At 40.5% G+C, this 24502-nt stretch overlaps 1 protein-coding gene across 1 annotated transcript in view; it reads right to left on the reverse strand.

Annotated features, from left to right (window-relative positions):
* COBL (cordon-bleu WH2 repeat protein) overlaps positions 1-24502 on the reverse strand; it is a 153543-nt gene that overhangs the window by 106031 nt on the left and 23010 nt on the right. The window contains exons 3-4 of the mRNA XM_084281406.1: positions 8123-8329; positions 85-295 (exon numbers count right to left, since the gene is read on the reverse strand). Of these exons, the coding sequence (XP_084137532.1) occupies positions 85-295; positions 8123-8329 (418 nt within the window). The remainder of the gene's footprint in view (positions 1-84; positions 296-8122; positions 8330-24502) is intronic.

Here is a 24502-nt window from a genome sequence, read left to right on the forward strand (position 1 = left end):
GGAGATGCAAAGGTTGGAAAAACTTGAAATGTTAAGAATGAAATGACATCTCACGTTACTGTTTTAGTGCTACAGGGTACTGACCTCAGGGGCCCGTGGCAGAGGTCGCTTTATCTTCTCTTCAGGCACCTTCTCTTTCAGAAGTACTGTCTGTACGTCCAGTGCTCCTATCAAAGTGTTTGCCTTGTAGCTCAGAGGCTGCTCAGTTCCCAAAGACTTCAGTTCAAGACTGTATTGGGATGGATTCAAATGATACCGGCTGCATAAATCAACCAACAGATCCATCACAGCTTTACTGTAGGGAAGAAGACATTCACTGTTAGCATGGAGAAAAAACAGTTCCTAAAAAAAATGACTTTTGTTTTAATATTGGAGAAAAGACAGGACAAGGTGTGGATGTGTCGCAAGGAAGTAACAGTGCTGATGCTTTGAAATGCTAGAAATCTCAGATAAAAACATTAGGACTTAAATACATTCATGCTTAACTGTGTGCTTATGAGCTGGTAATTAACTATTCATTATGAAGCAGAAAACAGTGCCAACGATAGCACTAACAAACCTAAGCCAAAAGCAGAGAAAGTGCATCTTATCTGCTAACTGCATACATTAAATTCATTCAAACACTGTTCCTTATCAGGAAGACAAGATACAAATAAATGACTCATTCAAGGTACGGTAAGCTCTACCTGCATTTGAACCATCACATAATGCAGACCAAACTGTAACACATGAATTTGAAACAAGAGGTAGACAGAATTTTTTCCAGTTTCCAGATTTTTGTGTGTGTTCATCTGCCCTCCAATTACACCAGTAATATTTCCAAGTACAACTGAACTCCTCCATATTTATTTTGGTGAGAATATTAAGCCAGTATAAAAATATCTGACTTCAAGTATTTGCATTATTAAGACGTCTCATTGCAGATGTGATTCCCAAACCACGAGGTTAAAAAGTCAGTCACTACTCCTTAACACAAAGCAGAGGCACTAACTCCGCTTTAACAAAGCAGCAAGGTGGCTTGATAATGTCTGACACAGCAGATACAAACTACATTCCTCCACACACCAGAACGTCTCCTCTTAACCGAGGTACTGAAAGGTTCTTTTTTTTTCGAACTTTCCTTATTAAAATTCCATTCAGGATCAGAGAAAACATGTTTATTATAACTGGTTACGTTTATGAAAAGTTTTGGTTTCATAAACCTGCATTTGCCATTAACGAAACAACCAAGGTTGAAAACATTATTGGCCCTACTTGAAGCCTCTGATGTACAAAGGATACTTTTATTCTAGTGGAAAAGAAATCAAATGTGTAAACAGCTTATCTCCCAAAGAAAGTGACACCTTTTTTAATGTGTATACTGGAAAAGTGTATACAGATTCAAAATGTAGCAGACAAATTCAAGGCAGAAAAAAAAAAATCCTTCACAGATTCAGTACTTGGAGTACTGCGTTCAGCTCTGAGGCCCCCAGCACAAGAAGGACATGGAAGTATTAAATGAGTCCAGAAAAGGGCCATGAAAATGACCAACGGGCTGGAGCACCTCTCCCATAAAGACAGGCTGAGGGAGTTGAGGTTCAGCCTGGAGAAGAGAAGGCTCTGGGGAGACCTCATATTGGCCTTCCAGTGCCTAACGGGGGCCTACAGGAAAGCTGGGGAGGGACTCTGTGTCAGGGAAGATAGTGACAGGACAAGGGGGAATGGCTTTAAACTAAGAGAGGGTAGGTTTAGATTAAATGTTCAGAAGAAATTCTTCACCCAGAGGGTGGTGAGGCACTGGCACAGGCTGCCCAGAGAAGCTGTGGACGCCCCATCCCTGGAGGTGTTCAAGGCCAGGCTGGATGGGGCTTTGGGCAACCTGATCTGGTGGGAGGTGTCCCTGCCCATGACAGGGGGTTGGAGCTGGGTGGTCTTCCAAGGTCTCTTCCAACCTAAACCATTCTGTGATTCTAAGATTATTAACCACACCACCATTAAATCTGTAGCTCACGAACTGCCCCTCAGCTGCAAGCTGATGGCATCTGAGAGACTGCTCTGTGGGGGGCTGCCCATCTTCTTTCTAGGCATGTGCTCTTTGCCTACAAGTGTCCAAGAAGTTGGTGAAGAACCTTGGAGGGCTAATGACAGAGAAATACCATGAAAATGGGAAATGGGTCTGATCCCTTATTAACAGGCAAAACACTAAAACATACGTAAGTGCCAGCCAGCTTTTGTGCAAAAGATGAGAAATAACTCAAGGACCTATTTCACAGTAACCTATTTCAAGTTTAACTGAGTTATGCAATATAAGCTGAGAAAATTGAAGGCGTGGAAAATTTGAAATAGGTGATCGTATTTAAAGGAAATGAAAGTAAGTGAGAAAATGAAGATCAAATGAGGAGAACTTTGTTAATATGTATAGCAGGCTTCAGAAAAACTGAGGACTGTGGCAATGCTAGCATAAAGAGCATCTAAACAGAAACGGGTATCAGGTCACTCCATGACATTTTCCAGTGCCTTGTTCTGGCACTGTCCCCAAATTGTGAATGCCTCTATTTCACAATCATTGTTACTTCACACAAAACAGAAACTAAGTCCAGGCTATACAAGAATCCTGCATACACTGACATTTGAACAAACATTCATTATGTTGTGCAGCAATCAGAATTCAAAAAAGTGTCAGTCTGTTTGATAAAGATCTCAGCTTGTCTGTTTACAGATATATTACTTTTTAAGTGAAATTTGCGTGTTGTTCTTTTTTTCCCCTCAGCCTTATTACTGTTGTTTCAGAGAAAAGTAAATAACGTGGCAGAACCACAGTACCTGGTATTCTATTTGATACACATTTTAATTTAACGTGGAATGCTAATGTATTTCTGTAGCGTATAATATTGTAATAATTCATTCAAATTTAGACATTTACCTCACATGAACTACTTCATTCAAAACACTAAAAAATGCAGCACTTGAAAAAAAAATTATACCCATAGTCCATCAAAAAGGTACTTTATGATGCTGTGTACAGAGTGTTAACACTTAATGAAGTCTGAAGCACCCCATCCTGTTTCAAACTGCTCAGAACATACGCAAATGTTGAAAAGCATCCCTAGGCTTCACCTGTACCATTTAGGAGTACAAATTAATCAAAATCTGATTTTTTTTTTTAAAGACCATCAAAGTGCACAATATGCTCTTCTCAAAATGTAAATTTGGGAAAAACATTTCCACAAAACTTTAAAATGATAAAAAATAAAGCAAGCAAGCAAACAAACAAACAAAAAAACACAAACAAACAAAAAAACATGGGGACAAAAATTTTAAACTCATGTTTCCAGAGACGTTAGAGAGCTCAGAAGTCCTTCTAAGGAGGTTACTCTTTTATCAGACTTTAGGATCACCAACTCTAAAAATTTCCCTTCTAAACTGCAATAGCGTTCAGCTTGGTTTTAAATTTGAGTTTTATTTCAACCAGTTCCATACATACGGCACTCACAGAAGAGAGCCACCAAGCACAGCAAAGAGAATGGTACTGAAACAACTTTTCTTTCTAACTTTGAGCTGAATATGGCTCTTGGAAAATGCAAAAAGTTTCCTCCCCATTTCCATCTTGATCCAGACATACCAGAATTTGATTGTAAACTGTTTTTGAGACCTGGTACAGCACATACTTGATTTTGAAACTCAGGCAGGTCTGATCACAAAAGACTAATTCTAAAGCTGAAGCAAAAGAGTTAAATGTCTCCTGTATTTCCAACTACTCATCTATGAAACATGTTACTTTCTTCTTCTAAAAACCTTGCTGGAGTTTGGGAGGAGACCAAATGCTATGTGACAGACACTAAACATTCATCCCTGATAAGGAAATACAAAAGCACAGAAACAGAAGTGGAGAATGAGGCCAATACATGATTCAGACAAGGTGGTCCAGACAACTATTTTTAGCAAAGAAGAATACTTTGGCTCTATCCTGGTATTATATTACTAAGCTGTACAACATTAAAAAAAGCAATTCTGGAAAGTAAAGAATAACTACTGTGTCAGCAGCACTTTTCAGGCTGAGGTCCTGACCAAGCAGGAGTATGTCGGACCATTTGTGTCCTGCAGTTCACCAGTAAAATGCTGCAAGGACATCAGTAACTTAAGAGGTAGAAAAAAAAAAAAAAGTTGTTTTGGGTGTGGATTGGGCCAATCTCTTTGGGATCACAAAGAGCAATCCATTTTAAAATACAGCCTTGCACACCTAGGAAATAAATTTGTAGGATAAAGTTGTACTCTATAAAATGACTGACTCTCCTGTTGTCTTCTACTTTCATGCTACAAACGCTCATAAAGGTAAGACTAACTAAAGGAAAGAATTTCCTTTATTTAGATTAATTTCAAACGCACATCAGAAAGCTAAAATGACAGACTGGAAAAGAAAAATGTTAGCATAGAGGGAATGAGATGAAGTCTCTAAGGCTTTAACTATGCACATTTAAACAGCAGAAAACAGTGTTAGTCATTATTTTCTCATGCTCCAAAGCACAGCAGGCACTTCATGAAAAGATTAGAAGTTTTCCTATGCAACCAGAAATATGTATAGTAAAAAGGCAAATTGCATTCAAAAAAGCCATGGAAGCATGATAAGTAGGTATTCATAAATGCTGTCTCTTCCTTTTGTTATTTTACTGATGTATATTTCTCTCTCATTTTCCATATTGGAGAAAATCCACAAAGGGGCCATCAGTATGATGTGTATGCAGCAGCAGAGGACTGTGTTTTTCGAGCCTTTCACACCTTCAGTCTTTTACCATTCTGTATGTTGAGCTATAAGCCACCAATTATTATCACTTAATTCTCTCACGGAGAATAATGTGAGAATATACTTTCTGTGATGGCATTAGGTTTATGCTCTACGTAGTGCATGCTCTTTGCACTCAGCTGTGTCCTCCGTTATTTGCAGAATAGGACTAAAGCTTCAGCTAGTTGATTATTTGTACCAGTGTCCTCCTCTGTGTATCACACGTACAAGCAAATTTGCCTACCATGTAAGAAAGCAGCAGTAACAATTGCCCCATCTCCTCTTCTATGGCATCCATGTGTTGACAACTCCAAACCAAACACTATTTATCTTCAAGCATCCCCTTTTTTCTGCAGTATGTATCAAATACTACTGATTTCTGAAGCTGCTGACACTAGAGCTCTGTATCTGCACTAACCAGGAAGCTCTCTTCAGTGTGACAGACACACAGTCCCTGCATGTGCAGGTTACCCATTCAAAGAACTATCCATGAGCATCACAAACAGAAAAGGTTTCTGGTAACTCTTTTAAGTTCTTCCAATTATTTTCTTTCTAAATGTCTAGTCATCCCCTCTGTCAGACCTGATAATAGTTTGTGTGGATCTGCTGCATATCTGTATGCACAAAACAGTATGCATAAAGCACCAAATCTGTCTATCCTTTCAGGATTTCATGCATTTCTCATACAACAGTACAAATATAGATTAGTTGTGGGGGGTACTTTATACCTTTTTTTTTTTTTTTTGAAGGGGGAGTTGTTTTTTTTTTGAAGAAGGGGGAGTTAGCACGAATACTTTTACATGTTTTTACAGTAGAGTTTACAGGGACCATTTTTTTTTTTTTTTAAATACCATTCTATTGCTACACACACTCTGCAAGGACTCAACTTTGCTCTTAAACTGTGCTACGCATTTCCAAAAGCTGCAATAAACTGTGTTACAAAATGGCAATAAACTTTTGAAGATGGACTGTCAGCTTGAGTTAACTTTTACAAATAAATGTACTTAAAATTTCCAGATTCTAATAAAGGATCTTTAAATACTATGTACTTTTTTTTTTTTCCTTTGAACAATATTTCAAGGGAATTTAATGAGAATTTTCTGCTCTCTTGCTGTTACTTAGAAAAAATTTCTATAAAGAGAACAAAGTAAAATTGATGACATGCTGCTTTGCTTACATACAATGAACAAATTGAAAGAGATAATTCTGACTTTCGATTTAGTGCATTTATAATAACCTTAAGTGATACTAATTAACTACAGTAGTTACATTTTCAAACATCCTCTAGAGGACTTCATTGCTCTGTGAACTGCTTTCCTTGAATTACAGAATGATTTTTCATTATGATGATGCTCAGAGCAAGATTTTGTAAATTTTTTCTGAAAAAGTTATGTCCCCAGGGCACCCAAGAGCAGATTTTGAAGAATGCAGTTCCAATGTTGGCCATGACAATACTGAAGATTTACAGCAGTATAGGCAATAGCAGAATTTTCTGAAATCTCCTTCCATGGTACCACCATTGAAAGTGAAGAGGGAACAGAATTTATTAACTAAACTAGCCCCCATATTTGCCTCTAACTAAACTAAACTCATCATTTTTTAAATCTGTTATCTTGCCCATTAAACATTTACCTCTGAAGACCAACACATTTTGTAGCTGTCCGGTTTGCAACATCAAAACAACACAAAAAGATGAAACACTCTCACCCAAACCTGGAGACTCAAGACAGTCCACCTCCTAAAAATTTCAAATGATTTTGGAATTTTATTTATTTATGTTTGTATCCCACATCCCTAAAACCGTAAGAAGTGCTAAGGTACAGACAATTTTATCTTCTGCCTGCAAGGAAGAACAGCAGCACACACAAGGCAGTTGTCGCACAGGGCTCATGAGAGGGTGCTCTTTTCTTACTTCATCACTCGTTCAGGTAACGCAGCCCTCCCCTTGGCTTCCATAATTTTCCACACTGCCCACAGCAGCTTGCCCATGCCCGACATGCATTACGGTCGTGCTGAGGGAGAACACCCGCTGCCCACGTCAGGCACGTGCAATGCACAGGAGAGCAGAGGAGAGCCAGCAGCAACTCAACCACCACCTGCACTGGGGCCTAGACCCGCCATGAAGCCTACAGGGGAAGCGGGCACCCCACTGAACAACCAAGAGGTCATTTTGGTTACCTCAAGTGCTTCACATAGGCCAGAGGAAGAACTTCATAGAAATGTCTGAGGTTTAATTTGTTCACCTCAGGTTTCAGTCCCCAAACTAAAGATTGAAATAATCAAAAATAACCAGCCTCAGCATAAGTGATAGCAATGGCACCTGAGACAGACTGCTTGCCGTGCAGGGATTTTCCCTTTGTTCTTTGCTCTTGTGACTCCTTCAAAAGGTCACACTGAAACACTACTCTTGTAATGCTGTTGGAGTGGGTTTTTTTGGTTGTTGTTTGCTTGTTTTTTTCGAGGAGGACAAGAAAATCTTTTCTACCCATATAGCAAGGATATATCTCTGCCCACAAAATGCTGCAGGAAAATTTGCCTTATTAGCTCTCCAAGTGGCTGCGTTTTCCATTGAAATATCAACTTTCTTTGGCATCTCACAACCACCTCTGGCTTTGGGGTGGACCCACAGAAATTACTGCTTGTGTTAGTCTCCTGAGCGTGGCTAAGCAAACACTAATTACTGCAAGAAAAGCAGGAGGAAGAACGAAGCACCAGACACTACAAGCTGCTACACACCTCTTCCTCAACCATCAGAATATGCTAATAGACAGTTAAAACAGACTACTATATCAGACCAAGATGAGCAGTTTTACAGGAATGCAGACTAACTACTGCAAGCCCCAGATGTACAGACCCTGATTTATCGGCAGGCAACTACATATCCTCCTAATCTGATATTATTACTTTCCACAATTTCTTGACTGCACTGTGGCCACTCACATCATGGTTTGCTATAGTTTCATCAATAGCATTGAAGATATTTTAAAAATCTCTTCCTCAAAGTAATATAAATATGCCAGTTCCTTTCTGTCCAAGCAGAATGGATGAGAAGATGGAAGAGCTCCCACAGTGAAGAAAGGTATCTCAAAACTACCTTTCCAATACAACTTGACATTGATAGCGTCTTAATTACAAGGAGAATGTCTCTCTCTCTTCCAATGGAAAAAGGAGACACATACAGAAAAGGGTTCCCAAATTCCATCAAATGCTTTGCTACCTACGCAAACATAATACACTTATGAATGCAGGATCTCTGAATTTGATGAATCATTTGTCTTCTGAACCTAGAAAAGGAGACACTAATATCTGTAAGTATCCTACTAGCAATGGAGGGCTCCAAAAAAGAGCTAATCAAAGCCTTACCTTCCTTGTACTGTGGTCTTCTGTTCCACCCCGTTGGGTAGAATAACTGTGAAGTCCACCGATCTGTTTATCATATTCTCCTTCATGCTCACAAGGTTCTGATCAGAAATTACTGCTGTCTCTGCAGATGACTTGTGTTCGTTGTTAATTCTACTCGCTGCAGAAGGTTGATTTGGTGGAGGAGGAGCGCGAGCTTTCATTCTTCTCCTTAAGAAATAAAGGTGAAAAGAAAATAAACAATTTATCATGAGCAAGTTATAAGCACGTTAATAAAAAAAAAAAAAAAAACATTCTTTAAGCCATAATCTCAGATTATTTTTAAAAAGCTCCTACAGCATGAGCCATTTTTCTTTACCGTAAAACTTCAATGGAGCTGCATTTTATTTTTACCTCTTCCTCTCTAAAAATACACTAATTTTTTAATGATGCATTCACTTCTACTGCTTGCTTTCCACACCCCAGGGTATGAATCAGTTCCATAATTAGGATATGAAGTAATCATTCTTCTGTTGAGTATGAAGCATGTTTCTATGAAGAGAGAATCAGAAATACTGGGTCCAGTCCAGACCTGACTCAAGAAAAGAGTTGTATTTATGTAAATTAACGTTTTCTCCAAGCCAGAGAAGCAGGAGGGGAGGTAGGGTAAGCTTTCATTCAGCTCATTCAGCTGTGTTTGGGTTCCATAACATTACTCTAGTTAAAATATTGTCTCTGCCTTACTGAGCAGTATTAAATTTGGTTTATTATACTTGATAGGAAAGGGTCAAGAAAAGGTCAACCATGAGTGATACCACTTCTTACCATGCCACACAGAGAGCTCTCTGAAAGCACCCTGAGGAGAGCTTGCTCTCCAGCTTTTCTGTATGAGTGGCATACAGAAAAGCTGCATCGACTTGCACCATGTACTTTGCAGGGAGATAAAACCACCACAAACTCAAAGTTTCCTTCATTGGCAAGCAGCACGGTTGATAAGCAACATATGTGAGCCGTTAACTTCTGAATAGCTGGCCTCATACCAAGCACATGTTTAAGAGGATTTATTCGGATGACTAATATCTCAGTGACCTCTTCTGACTAGATGTATGCCTAGTTTAAGTCAGATTTCAACGCAACAGATGGAAAAGACAGTAAAATATTTACTGAGAAATTATTACTCAGGCTTACTGCCTGAATTTTTTTAATCTGTTGTTAGGGTGGAAGAAGCGAGCAGATTATGATTCTGCACATCAATTTCACCCTGCAAAGAACATAAGCAGAGACCCAGAAGAAAGACTACAGAAAGAGTACTCTAACTCTTAGAAACCTGCAAAGCTTAGTGGTTCAATCAGACAAGGACAAAATTATGTTCAGGGAAACATGCATTTTAAAAACTGAACAGGATTAATACCAGACCAGCACTTCTTTAATTAAAGACAATGTGTATTCTCACTGATAAAAGGACTAAGCATACAGCCTGAATTACCAGCCTAAGTTCCTGGCAGAGAGCAGAGGAAGAGCTCCATCACAAAACAGTTCAGAAACAATCCAACTCCTCTGCACTTTTTAATCAGTATTTGTGTTTGACCACTAATTTCTGTGACATGTTTCAACGTGCAAAAAAATCACTACGTTGCCTTGAAAGTGTGTTTCAGTGAGAGCACATCAGGATGCTGTAGGATGAGCTATGTATATATGAGCTAGGTACTTCCATTCATCCACTACATGCATAACACATAGCATTCCCTACAAATAAGCAGGGAGAGCTACTGCCATCTTTACTAGCACACAACAATTTTTCTTCTACGGGAAATTTTCCCTGGACTTTCACTTCTTATCCTATATACACCCAGTGAGTCATGCAGGCATCAGCTACTAACCTGGAGCTTCTATTTTCCTCCCCACGGAGGTGATAAGAAGCTCAAGGCTTTACTGTTTGGCAAACCACCTTCGCTTTCTATACCTCCCAGAAACAAACTCCTAATTTATTCACTTGCCTATAAAGGAAAAAAAAAAAAAGGAAAAAAAAAAAAGAAGGGAAGTAACTGGGTTCATCTCATGCTAAGATCCCTTTATGTCCAGCTACAGTTGTTACTCGTAAGCAGGTGGTGAGTGACATGGCAGTTTTGCATAAATCCATTTCTCGCCAACGTAGTCTTCAATATAACTCAGCGTAGCAAGTGCAACACTGAAGGACTTCAGATCAATTTACAAACTACATAACTCTTGCCCTCCATAACACCAACTGCATTAATATACACAGCTTATTCACAGCTTTACACAAAATCATTTTTGAAATCAAAGCCTTTTTTTTTTTTTTTTAAGGCTTTCCTATAATGTCAGGGACCATCTCCAACACAGTGCTGCTAACAGTGAGCCACAGGAGTGGGAATAAAAGCAGCAGCCAGTGTAGTGAACCTTGCATGACCGTTTTTGTTTGTTTGAATTATGATTTACCTGGACTTGTAAATTCTACATCTCAGGGCAAAGAGAGGAAAGAAAGCAATCATAATAAAACAAGCATGAAACTGAAAGCAGCTGAAACTGAAACCAGTGGAGAAGTAAAGAACAACTGAGTTTTGAAGCTGATGAAGGAGCTGGAAGTGAATTGGGAGTGTGCTACACGCGTGACTGTTGCTTTGCAATGACATAAAGGTGCATCTACTTTTCTGAAGGAACAAACAAACAAGGCCTGACACCTTAATGTCAATTTATAGCTCTGAAATGGGAGGACAATTTTTATTTGACTTCTTTTTAAGTAGTCTTTATGTTTCCTGCTACAGCTACAGACCTCAAACAATGCTGCTGGCAGGGAGAAGCCAGGCATCACACCACTACCAGCTTCAGCCATATGCTGACCAGTGATGCTCCCTTTGCCTCCACGTACTTGCCTCCAAGTACGTAACAGCATGCATTGGTTTTGGCGTTAGGCAGTCAGGATCCTTCTCATGTTATAGCTCTCCTCGTCTTCCGCTCAGAAAGGACGGCGCAAATCCATTTCCTTCACAGAAACTAGAGAAAAGAAAAGGGAAGCATTCCCACTATAGCCCTGTTAATCCACCAATAGGTCAGGTGACCTTGTGAACTTCTCCACAACGGTGACCATATATTCTCTTGAGACACTCTAACTGCTTAAAATGCCAGCCTTTCAGCCTTTTCCCCAGTGACAAATCTCAAATTATTCCCCTTGAAGCAGATCCCTTTCAGGTTCACAATTTTACTGTGATACATGGCACAGATTTGCACTTCACAGTCGACCTTCTGCAACATCTTGGTGGCAGAAAGCAGCTCCACGAGACACAGACTGCAAACCACAACTCAATCTCACCCTGGGATATGCACAGAGCGGCTGCTGCCCGCCCGTGCCCTGCAACCACAGCCTGACCGAGTGGAGCAGCCTGGCAGCACTGCACAATGCCGGCCAGAAAAAGAAACCATCTTTCTCCAGCACAGCTACGATGATTACAAAGGACAACACAAAAGCACTCCGTAATGAAAGATTTTTTGTTCCCCCACTAGAATAACGCACATAGAAAGAGCGTGATTTAAGAGACAGTTTTAAACAGGCTTGCTTTCCATGCTACAAACACAACATAATAATAAAAAAGGCAAAAATATCATACCTTAGTCTGAGCTAAATTCTAACTAGATTTAGCTCAACAGCGAGTTTTGTCCAGAAACACCTTTCCCTGTGCTCAGCACCGAGACACTTGCTAAGCTCCCAGCTGCCGTTAGCCTGCTGCTGAAGTCGCGAGCGAGAACACCTCACGCCTCTGATTCACCCACGGTCACACCACGGCTTCCACCTGGCCCCAGATAATGAGACAAAGCAAGAACAAGCGGCTGATCCTAACACATACATGTACAATAGCTTTTAACGAGGATTCATCTTCATAATTCATAATTCATCTCATTTTCTTCCGAGCTGACAAAACGCATGTTGCCATGAAATGACCAGGTAGAACAGGAAAACAACCTACCAGCACTGTTCTCATCAGGCTTCCCAACACAGGAAGGGAAAAACAACAAGCAAACTGAGCAACAAGACCAGCTTTTCTGTAGCACAGTCTGTAGAAGAAAAGCAACAGAAACAAAGAAAAGTTTCACCAGATTAAGGAACTTCAAGACGAGCCCTTTGGACCTACACTTTATTAATATATAACTACCAAGCAACAGGATCCAACCTTGAATTTACAATCCCATGCTGAAAAAACATGCTCTCTTTATAACCAATGTGGTCCTGGGACTTCTACCCTCATGGCAATGATATTCAGGTTGTCATTCTTCAGATAAGGTCTAAGATGCAGACGGAAAAAAAAAAAAAAAAAAAAAAAAAAAGACTTTATTGACTGCCAGGTGATTGCAGGCCTACATGCACAGCTACAAACCCATCCATGAGGCACACCTCATACTTCAGACCATCAAGACACAGATGGTATGGCAGGAGGACCTTCTGCCCAGTGATCCAGCAGGCAAAGCAGACATCCTTCAAAGAACTCTGTCACTCTTCATTGCTCATGGCAAAGTACCTAAGTCACAGACTGGGAAAGAGACCCTCTCTAACGTGAGTAATGGTATGCCAAATTCCTTCTTCCGAGTAGAGTTCTTTCACCTTGTAGACATGGCAGTTCAGAAAAATTGTAATTTCAACACAGATGTGAAGTAAATAAAAACAGATTAGAACCAAAATAAAGCTGCATCAAAAATTCTGAAATGGAAAACAAAAAATGAAACAAATCCCACAAAGACGTAAAACAAGGAAATGAGATTATGCAGCAAGGAAATGAGATTATGATGATGTCCATAGCTACTACAGGAGTTCATCCAGACAGTCCTATGTTATAAGCTAGAACCCCCTTCCACTTTGCCATCAGTAACATTTAAACTAACTAAACTGAGGTTTTATTTGCTCTTTATCTGAAAAAAAATAAAAATGAAACAGCTTTCTCAACTTCACTCAGTCTGCCACAGGCACTCATGACATGTGCAACATAGGCAGCTTATGTCCTTAAATGCCTCATACGTAGACAATAAATTACAGGTCTAAAATATACGACTCCTACAGTAACTTATTTCCAGTATCCTTTTACATTCCCTAATGATTTATAATGTCACAAAAACATTACACTTGCTACACAGCTGAAATTTTCAGCAGAGACTAAGATCTAATTAACTGGATTACTCCCATGCTGATAGAGCTCTGGGAAAAATTAGCACTGCCTGATACTTTATTTCCCCACTTTTAAGAATTCTTTCTCTTTTAAACTCAGTCTTCACTCTGAATTCCCTGGCTATTATGGCATATAATTGTTGTATGCTTTTCTCTTTTCAAACATTTATTTGAATTTCATACTGCTTTTTAAAGATCATTCCTTTTCTTAGGAAGGATCACGCTGACAGACGTGATGAAAACGATTCCCTTACGGGTGCGATCAAGTCACCCAAAATAGACAAGAAAAAATAATTTGTCTTTGGCAAAGAAATGAAAGTTATTTAATTATATTTTTGATCTGCCATTTGATTTTACTGATGAGAAACTCTACAGCTTTATGTATTTTAAAAATAAAGTTCTAATGCCAGAAAAAAAAAAAAGAAAAAAAAAAAAAAAGACCAGAAGCTAGCTGAGTGAGAGCACTTGCGGAGGAGGAAGCAGGGATAGAAGTACATGGCCATGCTTGCCCAAGGGTGAAATTAAAGGAAAATAAACAAATAAAAATCCAGCTGAGATGACACAATCTAACAGAAGTAGTTCCTAGCATTGTAGCTCTAGTTTCAAACCTTTCACAGGCTTCAGCAATAGCAATCAATCATTAAAAATCACGGTGCTGCAGTTTCCCAGTCTCACACGTGCAGGCGAATGACCGAGGTGTCCCCCACTGCAGGGCAGAGACTTGGCTGCAGCATGTGCTGTCCAGCTGCTCAGCACAAGAAAGCTGGTGTCCTCCTGCATCCTCCTGCCCTTACCCAACTTCACTCAAGTGACGAGGACGAAATGACACCAAATGATCTGTCAGTGTACAGCTGGTGTCCTCAGATACATATTTTTTTTTGGTTTTGCTTTTTCTTATACATCACCTGAACTTTTGATTAATACTGCATTATCTTCCAGTAAAAAATCTTCCTCCCAGTCACTGTGGCATCCCCTCAAGATCCAGCACAAAGAAGCAAACATACCAGTCTTGTGATGCATCCATCCTTTAGGGCCAGAGGAAACCACCACGACACGAGCCTGGACTCCTGCATGGCACAGGCGGTGCAAATCCACCCCGCTGCAACCTCACTCGCAGTGAAAGCAAGGATGGAGCTGTACGTGGGGTGGGCTTTAAATGATCAAGGAATAATACTGCAGCTTACAAATGCTTTTACACCTATTAACCACAGACACACTAGGGAGCCTAACAGATCTACCTGTATCAGTTCCCAAAACCAACACAAAACACGTAGACAAGCCCTAGAGAAAATCTTTTAAAAAGCAGCCAAATCCCAGGATTTGGGTAGATGCCCGCTGCAGTTAATGAAAGCACTGCCTGAATAAGCACTGCGAGGCCTGGCCTAGTAGCTGCGTCTCGGGACTTTGGGAATACCACCCATGCGTTCAGTGTGTGGCAAAGACCACACTACGAGCTAGTGCCACTGAGCGCGATTCCACCAGCCTCGCGTTAGTGAACCAGAATGAAATGGGAGAGGAGCTAATGATAGGTAGTTATTTGCCTCATCTGATGAAACAGATTTCTTTTTATTTTCTTAAAGAAAACCAGAAGTCCTTGCAAGGCAAGAAAGCACAGATGAATTACTCTTATTCCAACATGGCCAACTCCTTTGATTTTAACTGTAGTACTATAGAATCTCTGTCTAAGAGATATACCAACACATTAACTCTTTAGCGTGGGAGATGTAAGATAAATAATAATAATTAAAAAAAAACACACTGTAACCATTCACACTGGAGGCTGGATAACAATCCTTACCTCCATAAAAAGCTGCTCTAGAAAAGCAGTACTAGGAAAACAGCCCACAAGGTCATGATGGTGGAAACTTGCTCTTTCTTCACAGTGACATCTGCCAGAGGAGAAAAGATTCAACAAGATACCGATAAAGGCAAAATAAATGTAGGCTTTGGGAAACAAATGCTTAGCCTCCAGCATCTGAGCTAAAACCACCTGCTAATCTCACACAGACCAAGATCCAGATTGTTGGGAAATGGCAGTTTGAAGGACCCACAGAGGAACCAGCAAGAATTGGTGCGAAGCATTTAGTGACCAGCCTTCCAGTCCCATTCCCCTCATTATTTTTGACTTCTTCCTCCATCACCTACACACTTGCATTGTTTTTTCATCCACTTACCAAGTACTGAGCTATTAGTCTCATTCCATTTCTAGCAAGAAAAAAGAAAAAAAAAAAAGAAAAAAAGTAAAATTACGTTGCTCATGTTCATCTGAAGTATTAACCAGTGTCTTCAGTTTTGATGGCACTGTTTTACATTATATGCTTAATAAAAAAATAGATGACTGCTATTTCTATGTTAATAAAGCTTAAGCACAAGTGGCACTGCCTAGCAAAAACAAACAAAACAACAACAACAAAAAAAACAACCTCCATGCTGAAATCCCAAGAGACATGCAGAATATCAGTGCTTACACTGCAATACGTCCAAGCCCTGCTGCCAACATATCCTGTTGTGTCCTCAGTGCTCCCTGATCTTAACTGAGCTTCTGTAAGGATGCTCAGTTTAGCAAACAGAGACTACAACCACGCAGGCAGCCACTGCACAGGGAGCTCCCTGCAGATAGCAAATGCTGTGGCTGACCTGGGAAAACCACGGCGCTAAAATACAATTTGCAGGTGAGACAACTAGTGAGCTTTCTCCAAACTATTTGTAAAGCTGTAGTTGGGTTCATGCTGACTAACTAGATTCTTACTCACCAGGTTCTCCTGTGGGAATACACTGGCATGAACACAAAGTCAACATCATTTCTAAGTGGGCTGGCATCACCACAGGCATTGTATCCTATGTACATTCCGGGCAAACATGCATCCTTCAAACAGTGTGCACTCTCTCCTACTGTCAGCTGTGTTTTTTTCAGGGACAAAACAACTCTCAGATTGTTGTCTGTGCCTGGTGCCACAGCACCATGCTAAACTCTCCAGTAAAAATCTGAAGTCTGGAAATGTAATGCATTAGTTTGATGGATTTCAATAACCAAATAATTATGTGAGTGCTCATCAATCATGTTTATAAATAGCAAACCAATAAAAAGCAATGGGAAGATAGTTTGTTTCTAGTTGGGTCAAAGACTACAGATATGATTATGCAAGCCGGGAATTGCTCAAATACTCACGCTTCAAGCTATGTCCTCTGAAGACACAAGTGCTACGTGGATTTCAGTATGGTTGTCCTTTCTTAATCTTTTCTTATCAACAATCACTTTCAATAAGGTTGTTTAAACAAACAATAGAAGTTTATTGCCTAGCAACACTGATTTACAAACTCTCGTGTGGTGACTAGTATCATCGACTGAGATACAACTTCCACATGCATATGCAGTACATTGATGATTAAACGCACACTGGACTGTGCTCTATCTTTGTGCCCACAGTGCTCTTACCTCACTACCATCTACTGAAAATTGCTCTCTCAAGGCTTGAAGACTGTAGATTGGGGCCCTGCTGTAATAAAATGCTTTGTCTGTTTACAAGGGATAGAGAAGACGGAATAATTTTGAAAGACAAGGGGAAAATAAGAAAGACATCTCTTGTGATTTACCGTGATTAATTCCTAGTTTTATATATGCTTACAAGTGGGCACTTCAGTGGATAATCACTGACATTACTATAGGATAATACTCCTTCTGATGCCTTTTGCAACCAGGAACACCCTTAAAAAAGCATTCAGCTGACGTGCAGATGGGGAAGAAGTATTTAGAATGATTGATTACCTGCTTAAATATATGCATCTGTGGTAAATGTTAATGCACACAATCATTTGCTGAGAGATCATCATTTCTCATTTAATGACAGTGCTCCAGAAACATGCTGCTGAAGTTCATCTCACCCATTCACCCTTGCTGAATCAGATCCTAACAAAACACCCTGGCAGTGGCAGCGAGGGAGTTTAGCTTTTTGCAGAACGAAACCAATGGTCTGCTTCTCTATGGCCTCTATGTTTCCTGCCAAATTTCCTTGCCCTCGAAGAAGCACTTGTGGTCTTGTCACGCTGACCGTACACCACATTTCTTGGGGCAGGCTGCATTCACATCCAGTGGGCAATTCTACGTATTCCAAATCTAGATCTGCTGACACACTGGAGGAGAAGCAAGGAGACAATGTGCTTACTTTGCATTGCCCAGATTAGAACACCCAAGATATGAATCTATCCCCTTTTTATTTAAAATTATTCTGCAAATCTCAACTCTGTAAAGCACTACATGTCCCAGAAGAAGGCAGCACCAGAACTACAGGGCCAGCAAGCTGCTCTCTAGAGCAAGAACAAATCCGCTCAAAGGTCTAATGATGCATTTTTGTAAGATAGTCTACATTCACTTGAAAGGAGTAAAAATCAGAAATGCCAATACATTCCTTGCTCCTTTAATCATCTTCTTAATTAGCATTTATAATTTGTTCTTAATTCACACTCCAGCACATAGTAAGAAAATCACATACATCAGTATATTAAAAAAATGTTAATGAAGCAAACATGCAGTGTCAATGAGATAAGGAAACGCTCCACTTCAACATAACAGTCTTAACTATTGTCAGACACCATATTTATGGGATGACACAGTTACTTTTACTAGAAAATCCCACTGCTTCAGCCGATTTTCTACGTATTTTCCTGGAGCTGATTCACTTAATAAAATTTCTTATAAAAAACCAAACAAACAAAACCCCCCCACACACACACATATATTTTTCTTTCGGTTTTAAGATATTCTGTCCTTCCCAAATAACACAGGAATCTAGTATTTCTTAGTTTGAACTGAGATTTGAATATTTTCTATTTAGTAAATCTTAATTATAAAGTAACAAAACTTAAGTAAACTAAGTAAACTTAAGTAAAACTTAACTGTCAAGTAACAAATCCTACTCCAACCTTAACTCCAGTGTAAAAGACTTACATTAATATAAAAACAGAAAGTCTGATTGAAAAAAGAACTGCAAATGCTAAGTTAACGCAAATAAACTTACAATACCAAACAGCTGCGAAGTAGTGCTCTGAAGTTTGATCTTCATTTATCAAGACCAGAAATGTTTTTGTGATTTTTAGAAGTCAGAAAAATCCATTTGTTTAGTTAGTTTCCATTTAAAATTATTTTTAATGTATCCTTTAGGCATATTCATTAATAGATTCTAAATCTCTAAACAAAAAGGGATGTGGTATCAACCTAAACTAAAGTGCACTCTGAAGATCTTGATAAATCAAAGCACAGGCGTGCCAACCCACCCCCAGAGTATCAAATCAGAGGGGAAAGAGCCAAATACCCTCCTCTCTTTATCGCACACATTCCAACCAAGGTTGAATAATTTGGATGTTTTATGGACGTGAGGCACTGGCTCAGGACACAGGAGACAGATGATGCCATTATGGATGTCACAGGGCAAAACCAAGACTTTGAATCTGCCCTGCAGCAGACGAGAAGCCATGGGAATGTACTGCATGTTTTATATGAGAAATCCCATTAGGAGAGCAAAGGTACCTACCACTGAAGAGGTTAAATGCTACTCAGAGATAACCCAACACAAACATGCTTGAGGCTGTTCTGCAAGTAGTGAGGGGGCATCACAGCAGCGACAGCAAGTTTATGTAGACGTGCCTGAGCTAGCTGCAAACACAGCACAGCCTACAAAACCCATCTAAGAAGCAGGATGTATTAGACAACCTTCTAAGATGAATTTCCATAGACGCACTAGAAACGGCACAAGGTACATATACCAAATACAAGCACCAATGAGTACAATAATTTAGAGATTATCTTTCAATCAAGAGAAAGGATTTCCACTTCTGGAGCACTGGATGACTGTCTTCAGCTCTGGACCTCATGCTGCAGCTGAATTAAAAAAAAAATAAGGAAAACTGAGAAAAAAATATTAATGAAAAATGCAAGCACAGCTATCATTGTACATCACCTCCCTGTGGACTTGGTATCATTTCCAGCTCTAAAATTGGACGGGGAAGTCAAGGAAACCTGAGGACGCAAGATGAAGTGGGAGCTGCCGAACCGCAGCCTCTCTGGTCACCTCTCTGAAATAGGAAGGTCGGTGGCATAGTGATAATTGGTGACATTACCAGCACAGAGCCAGCACTGCCTGGGCCAGGGCCTGACAGCTGCTCACTTGACAGATGTTGGCACTGCTCTTCCCAACGAGGGACGAGGACGCTCGGCTGCAAACAGACCCAAAGTAAATCCTGAGTGCTGCTCATTGAGCAAAGCTCCTCCAGAGACCTCTCTTCTGCTGAGCCTGACACAAATGGCACCCAGATGAAGCTGCAGGGCAGGGAGAACCAAAATCTGAGTGAAATCTGCCAAAACAGGAGGGACTTGCTTTCAAAGCTGAGACACTGAAGCTTTCCATGCTGAATACAGGAGCACAGATGGTGGTGAAAAGGGAGCTGAAAGATATAAAGACGGCATTTCAAATTCCCCAAAAGTCAGAGCTGGCCCCTCAGCAAATAACACAAAGTTCCAGGATGTCTGACAGACCCTCCAGAAAAAGCGCTGCCTTTTATTTTGGAATATGCAAAAAAGCATGCATATTTTCCCCCTCTTCCTGAAGCAAAAGTAATAACCTCCAGCATAAAAGCTTGCCTACAGCATTGTTTGAGTGTCATGTTTGAAGTATAGGCCTTATCAAAGTTGTGCATCCAAGTTCTTTCCCCCCCTCCCACTTCCTTTCATAGTACAAATTGCAGCAAATAATTACTGTTTTATATAAATAAAACATTTTTTTCCCTACAAAATTCAACGTACAAAAGGTAGACCTCTGCTGCTAGGAGGTGAGGCGAGTTCCAAATCATCTCATTAGCACATCTCTGCTTCAAGTAAGAGGGGTAACACAATCTCGTGACACATCCCAATACAGTCCTGCTACATGGCTCCGGTACTGGCAGACCTAAACCTAAACACCGCTACCATTCGTTATGCTAATGCAGGTTTTGTTTTCAGTGTCTTACTGGCACCCGGAGAGAAAACTTCCTCCTCCAGTGGCTCCCCAGCTAGCCCAGGTGTGCTGCAGCACGCAGGGCTAATCGCAGGCACGTATGCCAGGGGTGAATCATTAACCTGGTGCTGGGGCTGGCAAGCAAGAAACGACCGGCCTTCACTCCACTGCCTGTTCGATTCTGACAGAATAGTCCTTGACAATATTTTAGATAAAGAAATGATAAGAGACATCTACTGAGCCAGGTGGGCCGAAGGACCCTTGCTGCTCTATGGGAAGATGTCACCAAACACTGCTTCTGAGATGGAGCATCACTGACCCAGGCCTCCGAATTCACCTCAGGCAAATTTTTTACCACAACGCCAGCATATGGCATCAGCCAGCGAAGGCTGGCTGTGTTCAGGAAACTGCTAGACCAAGCTGTTTTCCTCCTCACCTTGACCTAGTAGGCTACAGCATGCCAAAAATATTACTGTGCGACTACGGAAGGCATAAGACAACCATAAGCATCTCTGTGTCATCACTGCCCATGTGCAAACCTAGGGAGAGACACACCACGGAGTCACTCGGTGACAATACTGTCTGCATCAAATCCCCACCAGAGGATGTGCTGGTTTTGACAGCGCAGTTGGTATGCCAGGTCCATCAGCTCAGAAATGGAGCACAGGGATGTTCTGCCTGGCCTGAGAGGGAGGAAAACCACGTCCCTGCTGTCAAACATGATGTATGCTTGATGCTTCATACCAGGCAGCAGAAGAACGCCTGAAAGCAGGCACCTCCTAACACACCAACACAGGCGTCAGCTCGACATAAGAAGCAACACAAATTCCATCCCAAGTGCATCAGACACACACAAGTCAAAATACTACTGGCAAGCAGTCCCATCTCTCCGTCAGCATGCAAAGATTTGTTAATGCATCAACCTTACTCCAATTATCATGACCACACAGCTGTTAGAAGCAAGATAAATTTTATCACAGAATTCCTTGATCGCAGGATTAAGGACCACAGAGATGGGGTAGTAAGAGAAGAGTGAGAATTTCATTTCACCAGTGCTGCTTCTCAAAATAAATAATGAATTAAAAGTTTAATCTTTCACTGAATACCTGGCATGTTGATAGTCTTGGCAAATGACAGCCAAATTAAACATATATGAATGGTGTCACATAACAAGTCTAACCACTTATTTTTAAACTTGGAAGAGTCTGAACAATTGAAAATATCTGGGTTGGGCTTACAAAGTAATTCCACACACCCTTTTCATGCACTCAGTCTGCATAGCTGGTAGTAGTATATGGCACTGGGAAGAGATAAGAAATCTAAAACAGAAACACACAGCTAGGAAAACTTGCTATATTCATGGTATTCATGAGAAAACAGTATGCTGCATACTACTGGTCTTAGTATCTGCTGCAAAAAAAGGATTGGGGAGAACTCTGCATATGATATTAAAATCAATGTATAGAATTAGTGTTAGCATAAAAAAAGCTTCATAAAAATAAAACAATCTAGCTTTAACTTCAGTCAGTCATCTCTCCCCAAATCAGGGAACTTATCCACATGAACTGGTGATGAATAGACAAGAAATGGGCTTTTGCATTTTAATTATGCATGTATGCATGAAAAGAGAATTTCTGTCAATCCACAAACATTGTCACCGTTGAAAGAAGAGCTAATCTTAACAGAAAGCTTACTCTGGCTTCAGCTGTTATTATTTAACAAGTAACTTCCACAGCTCATTAATTTAACCACTTTGGAGTTTCCACTTCAACCAGTCTGAAGAAAAGCCAGACATACATAGCCCAAACACAGCGACATATTTCCAGTTTTCTTTTACCAGATATTTTCCATCTATGAGTTGTGTCTGGTTGGGGGAGCATCTGAAGGGTGCATATAATGGCCCACATGTCTAAGTGGAAAGGTAAGGTCAATCTGCAGCATCTGGGCTGCTTGTGACTCACAAGGAGTCCGAGTGCCTGGCTGTGTCTGAGCAGGCTTGTGCTAGGTAATTCAGTCACTGGACCAACAGCAGCAGCTGAAGCCAGCAGCAGCAGATCTCACTAAAACCCAGGTCCGTGCCGAGCCCAAGAATGCTATGCAGTAAAAATAACACAAACCTCCTGGGGCCAACTCATCTACCTGTGAGTCACCCAGTCCACCTTCAGTCTGTGCCAAGCCTGGTATGTGCGTGATGAAACCAGACAAGTCAACTATGAAGGCCAACGAGAAGCTTCACCTGTGGCACACAGGTGGCCAAGTTCCTCATTCTATGGCCAACACTGCTGGATTACACATGGCCTCAGGATTTTGGCAAGAGGACTTCAGCCTTACCTTTGACCTGCAGCTTTGACTGGTGCTGTACCTTAAGAGTCATCCCTATCAACATGGAATCTCTAATTATTTCAAGAAAAATAAAGCTCCTTATCATTTTTGCCCTGATATTTTTTTCCGCACTCACTCAGATCTAGCACACGAGTTATATGGGAATGTTTTACTATTATAAATACTTCAAGACAAACTTCTGTCAAGGTGTTAATGTTTGCCATTCAGAGCTAGCTTTCATTTAAATGAACTTGCAAAACTTGGACATAGAAATAAAATAAACCCAAGCACCCAGTGAAATCAAAAACACAAAATGTAAGCTTACAGACAACAATTTCTTAAAGCCAACTGAAGAAAATGCTACTTCAACCACTAAAACAAGGTAATTGCAACTTCCTCTTACAGTACTGTACTACAGGGATGTAGTGACAGATCTTGATGATGGCAGACAGACTCTGCTCATTGTTCAAACTATGAAACTCCATACCCATGTTTTTGTTTCAAGTTTTTGATTACCTTGCTACCATATGCAGGCCACTAAAATAAGGTTCGCAAGCAGTTAAGATACTAACTTCTCAAACAGAAAAGTTGGCAGTAACAGTCTTCAAAGCCATGAACCAGATGATCCTACTCAACTCGGACTCTTCATACACATCACATCGTCTTAAAAAAGTGTCCTGGTTTCAGTTAGAACAGAATTAATTTTCTTCCTAGTAGCTGGTGGAATGCTGTGTTTTGGCTTAGGATGAGAAGAGTGCTGATAACACCCCGATGTTTTAATTGTTGCAGAGCAGTGCTTATACCAAGCCAAGGACACCTCAGACTTTTGCTCTGTCCTGCCAACAGGCAGGCTGGGGGTGCAGTAAGAGCTGGGAGGGGACAGACCCAGGACAGGTGACCCAAACTAGCCAAAGGGGTATTCCATACCATCTGACGTCATGCTAAACAATATATAGGGGTGGCTAGCCGGGGGAAGGGGGCCGGACTGCTCGGGGTTAAGCTGGGCATCGGTCAGCGGGTGGTGAGCAATTGCATTGTGCATCACTTGTTTGTACATATTATTATTAGTAGTACTATTATCATCATTGTATTATTATTATTATTATTATTATTATTATTATTATTATTATTATTATTATTATTATTATTATTATTATTATTATTTTCCTGTCTTATTAAACTGTCTTTATCTCAACTCACGGGCTTCACTTTCCATTTCTCTCCCCCGTCCCAGAGAGGGAGGGGGGAGGGTGAGCGAACGGCTGCGTGGTGTTTAGCTGCCAGCCGGGTTAAACCACGACAGTCTTTTTGGCGCCCAACGTGGGGCTCGAAAGGTTGAAATAACGGCAGATCTGACCAGAGTGTGTTAAACTAAAATTGGTATAAGTATTAGACCTGCTTAATAGTCACTTGTCATAATGCTGATTGCTTTAATCTCAACTGTGCTGCGCCTGTTTTCCAAATTGAGTATTATAGCACGTTATTTTCCGTATGTGCTCTCTGTTATGTTGTTTATCCTCTCTGGCAAATTCATGAAATAAAGCAATTCAAATTCAAAAAAAAAGCAATTCATGAAATAAAGGTACCCATCACTATAGGCAATGCATCTGTACTCCTGCAGCCATTCCTCTGCTCACACCCTCGCACCCTTTTCCTGTGAGTCAGAATAGTGACAGTGACTTGAACACTGCCTTCCAAATTTGAGAGAGATTCACAATCATTTCCTATGGCCACCAGAAACAGGGTATGCAAAACCTCATCAAGTAGTATGCCTCTATTTAAATGGCTCACGTTTACAGCTTTGCTTCTATTTTCAGAAGCTTTTAAACATGCTATGCTTCTCTTGGGAGGGATGAAAAGGAGAGAAAGATGGAAAAAAAAAAAAGATGTTTACTCATATTGGTACTGCACACTTGTCTCTAGATG

The sequence above is a fragment of the Netta rufina genome (genome assembly GCF_964035555.1).
Source record: "Netta rufina genome assembly, chromosome: 2".
NCBI classification, from domain to species: domain Eukaryota; kingdom Metazoa; phylum Chordata; class Aves; order Anseriformes; family Anatidae; genus Netta; species Netta rufina.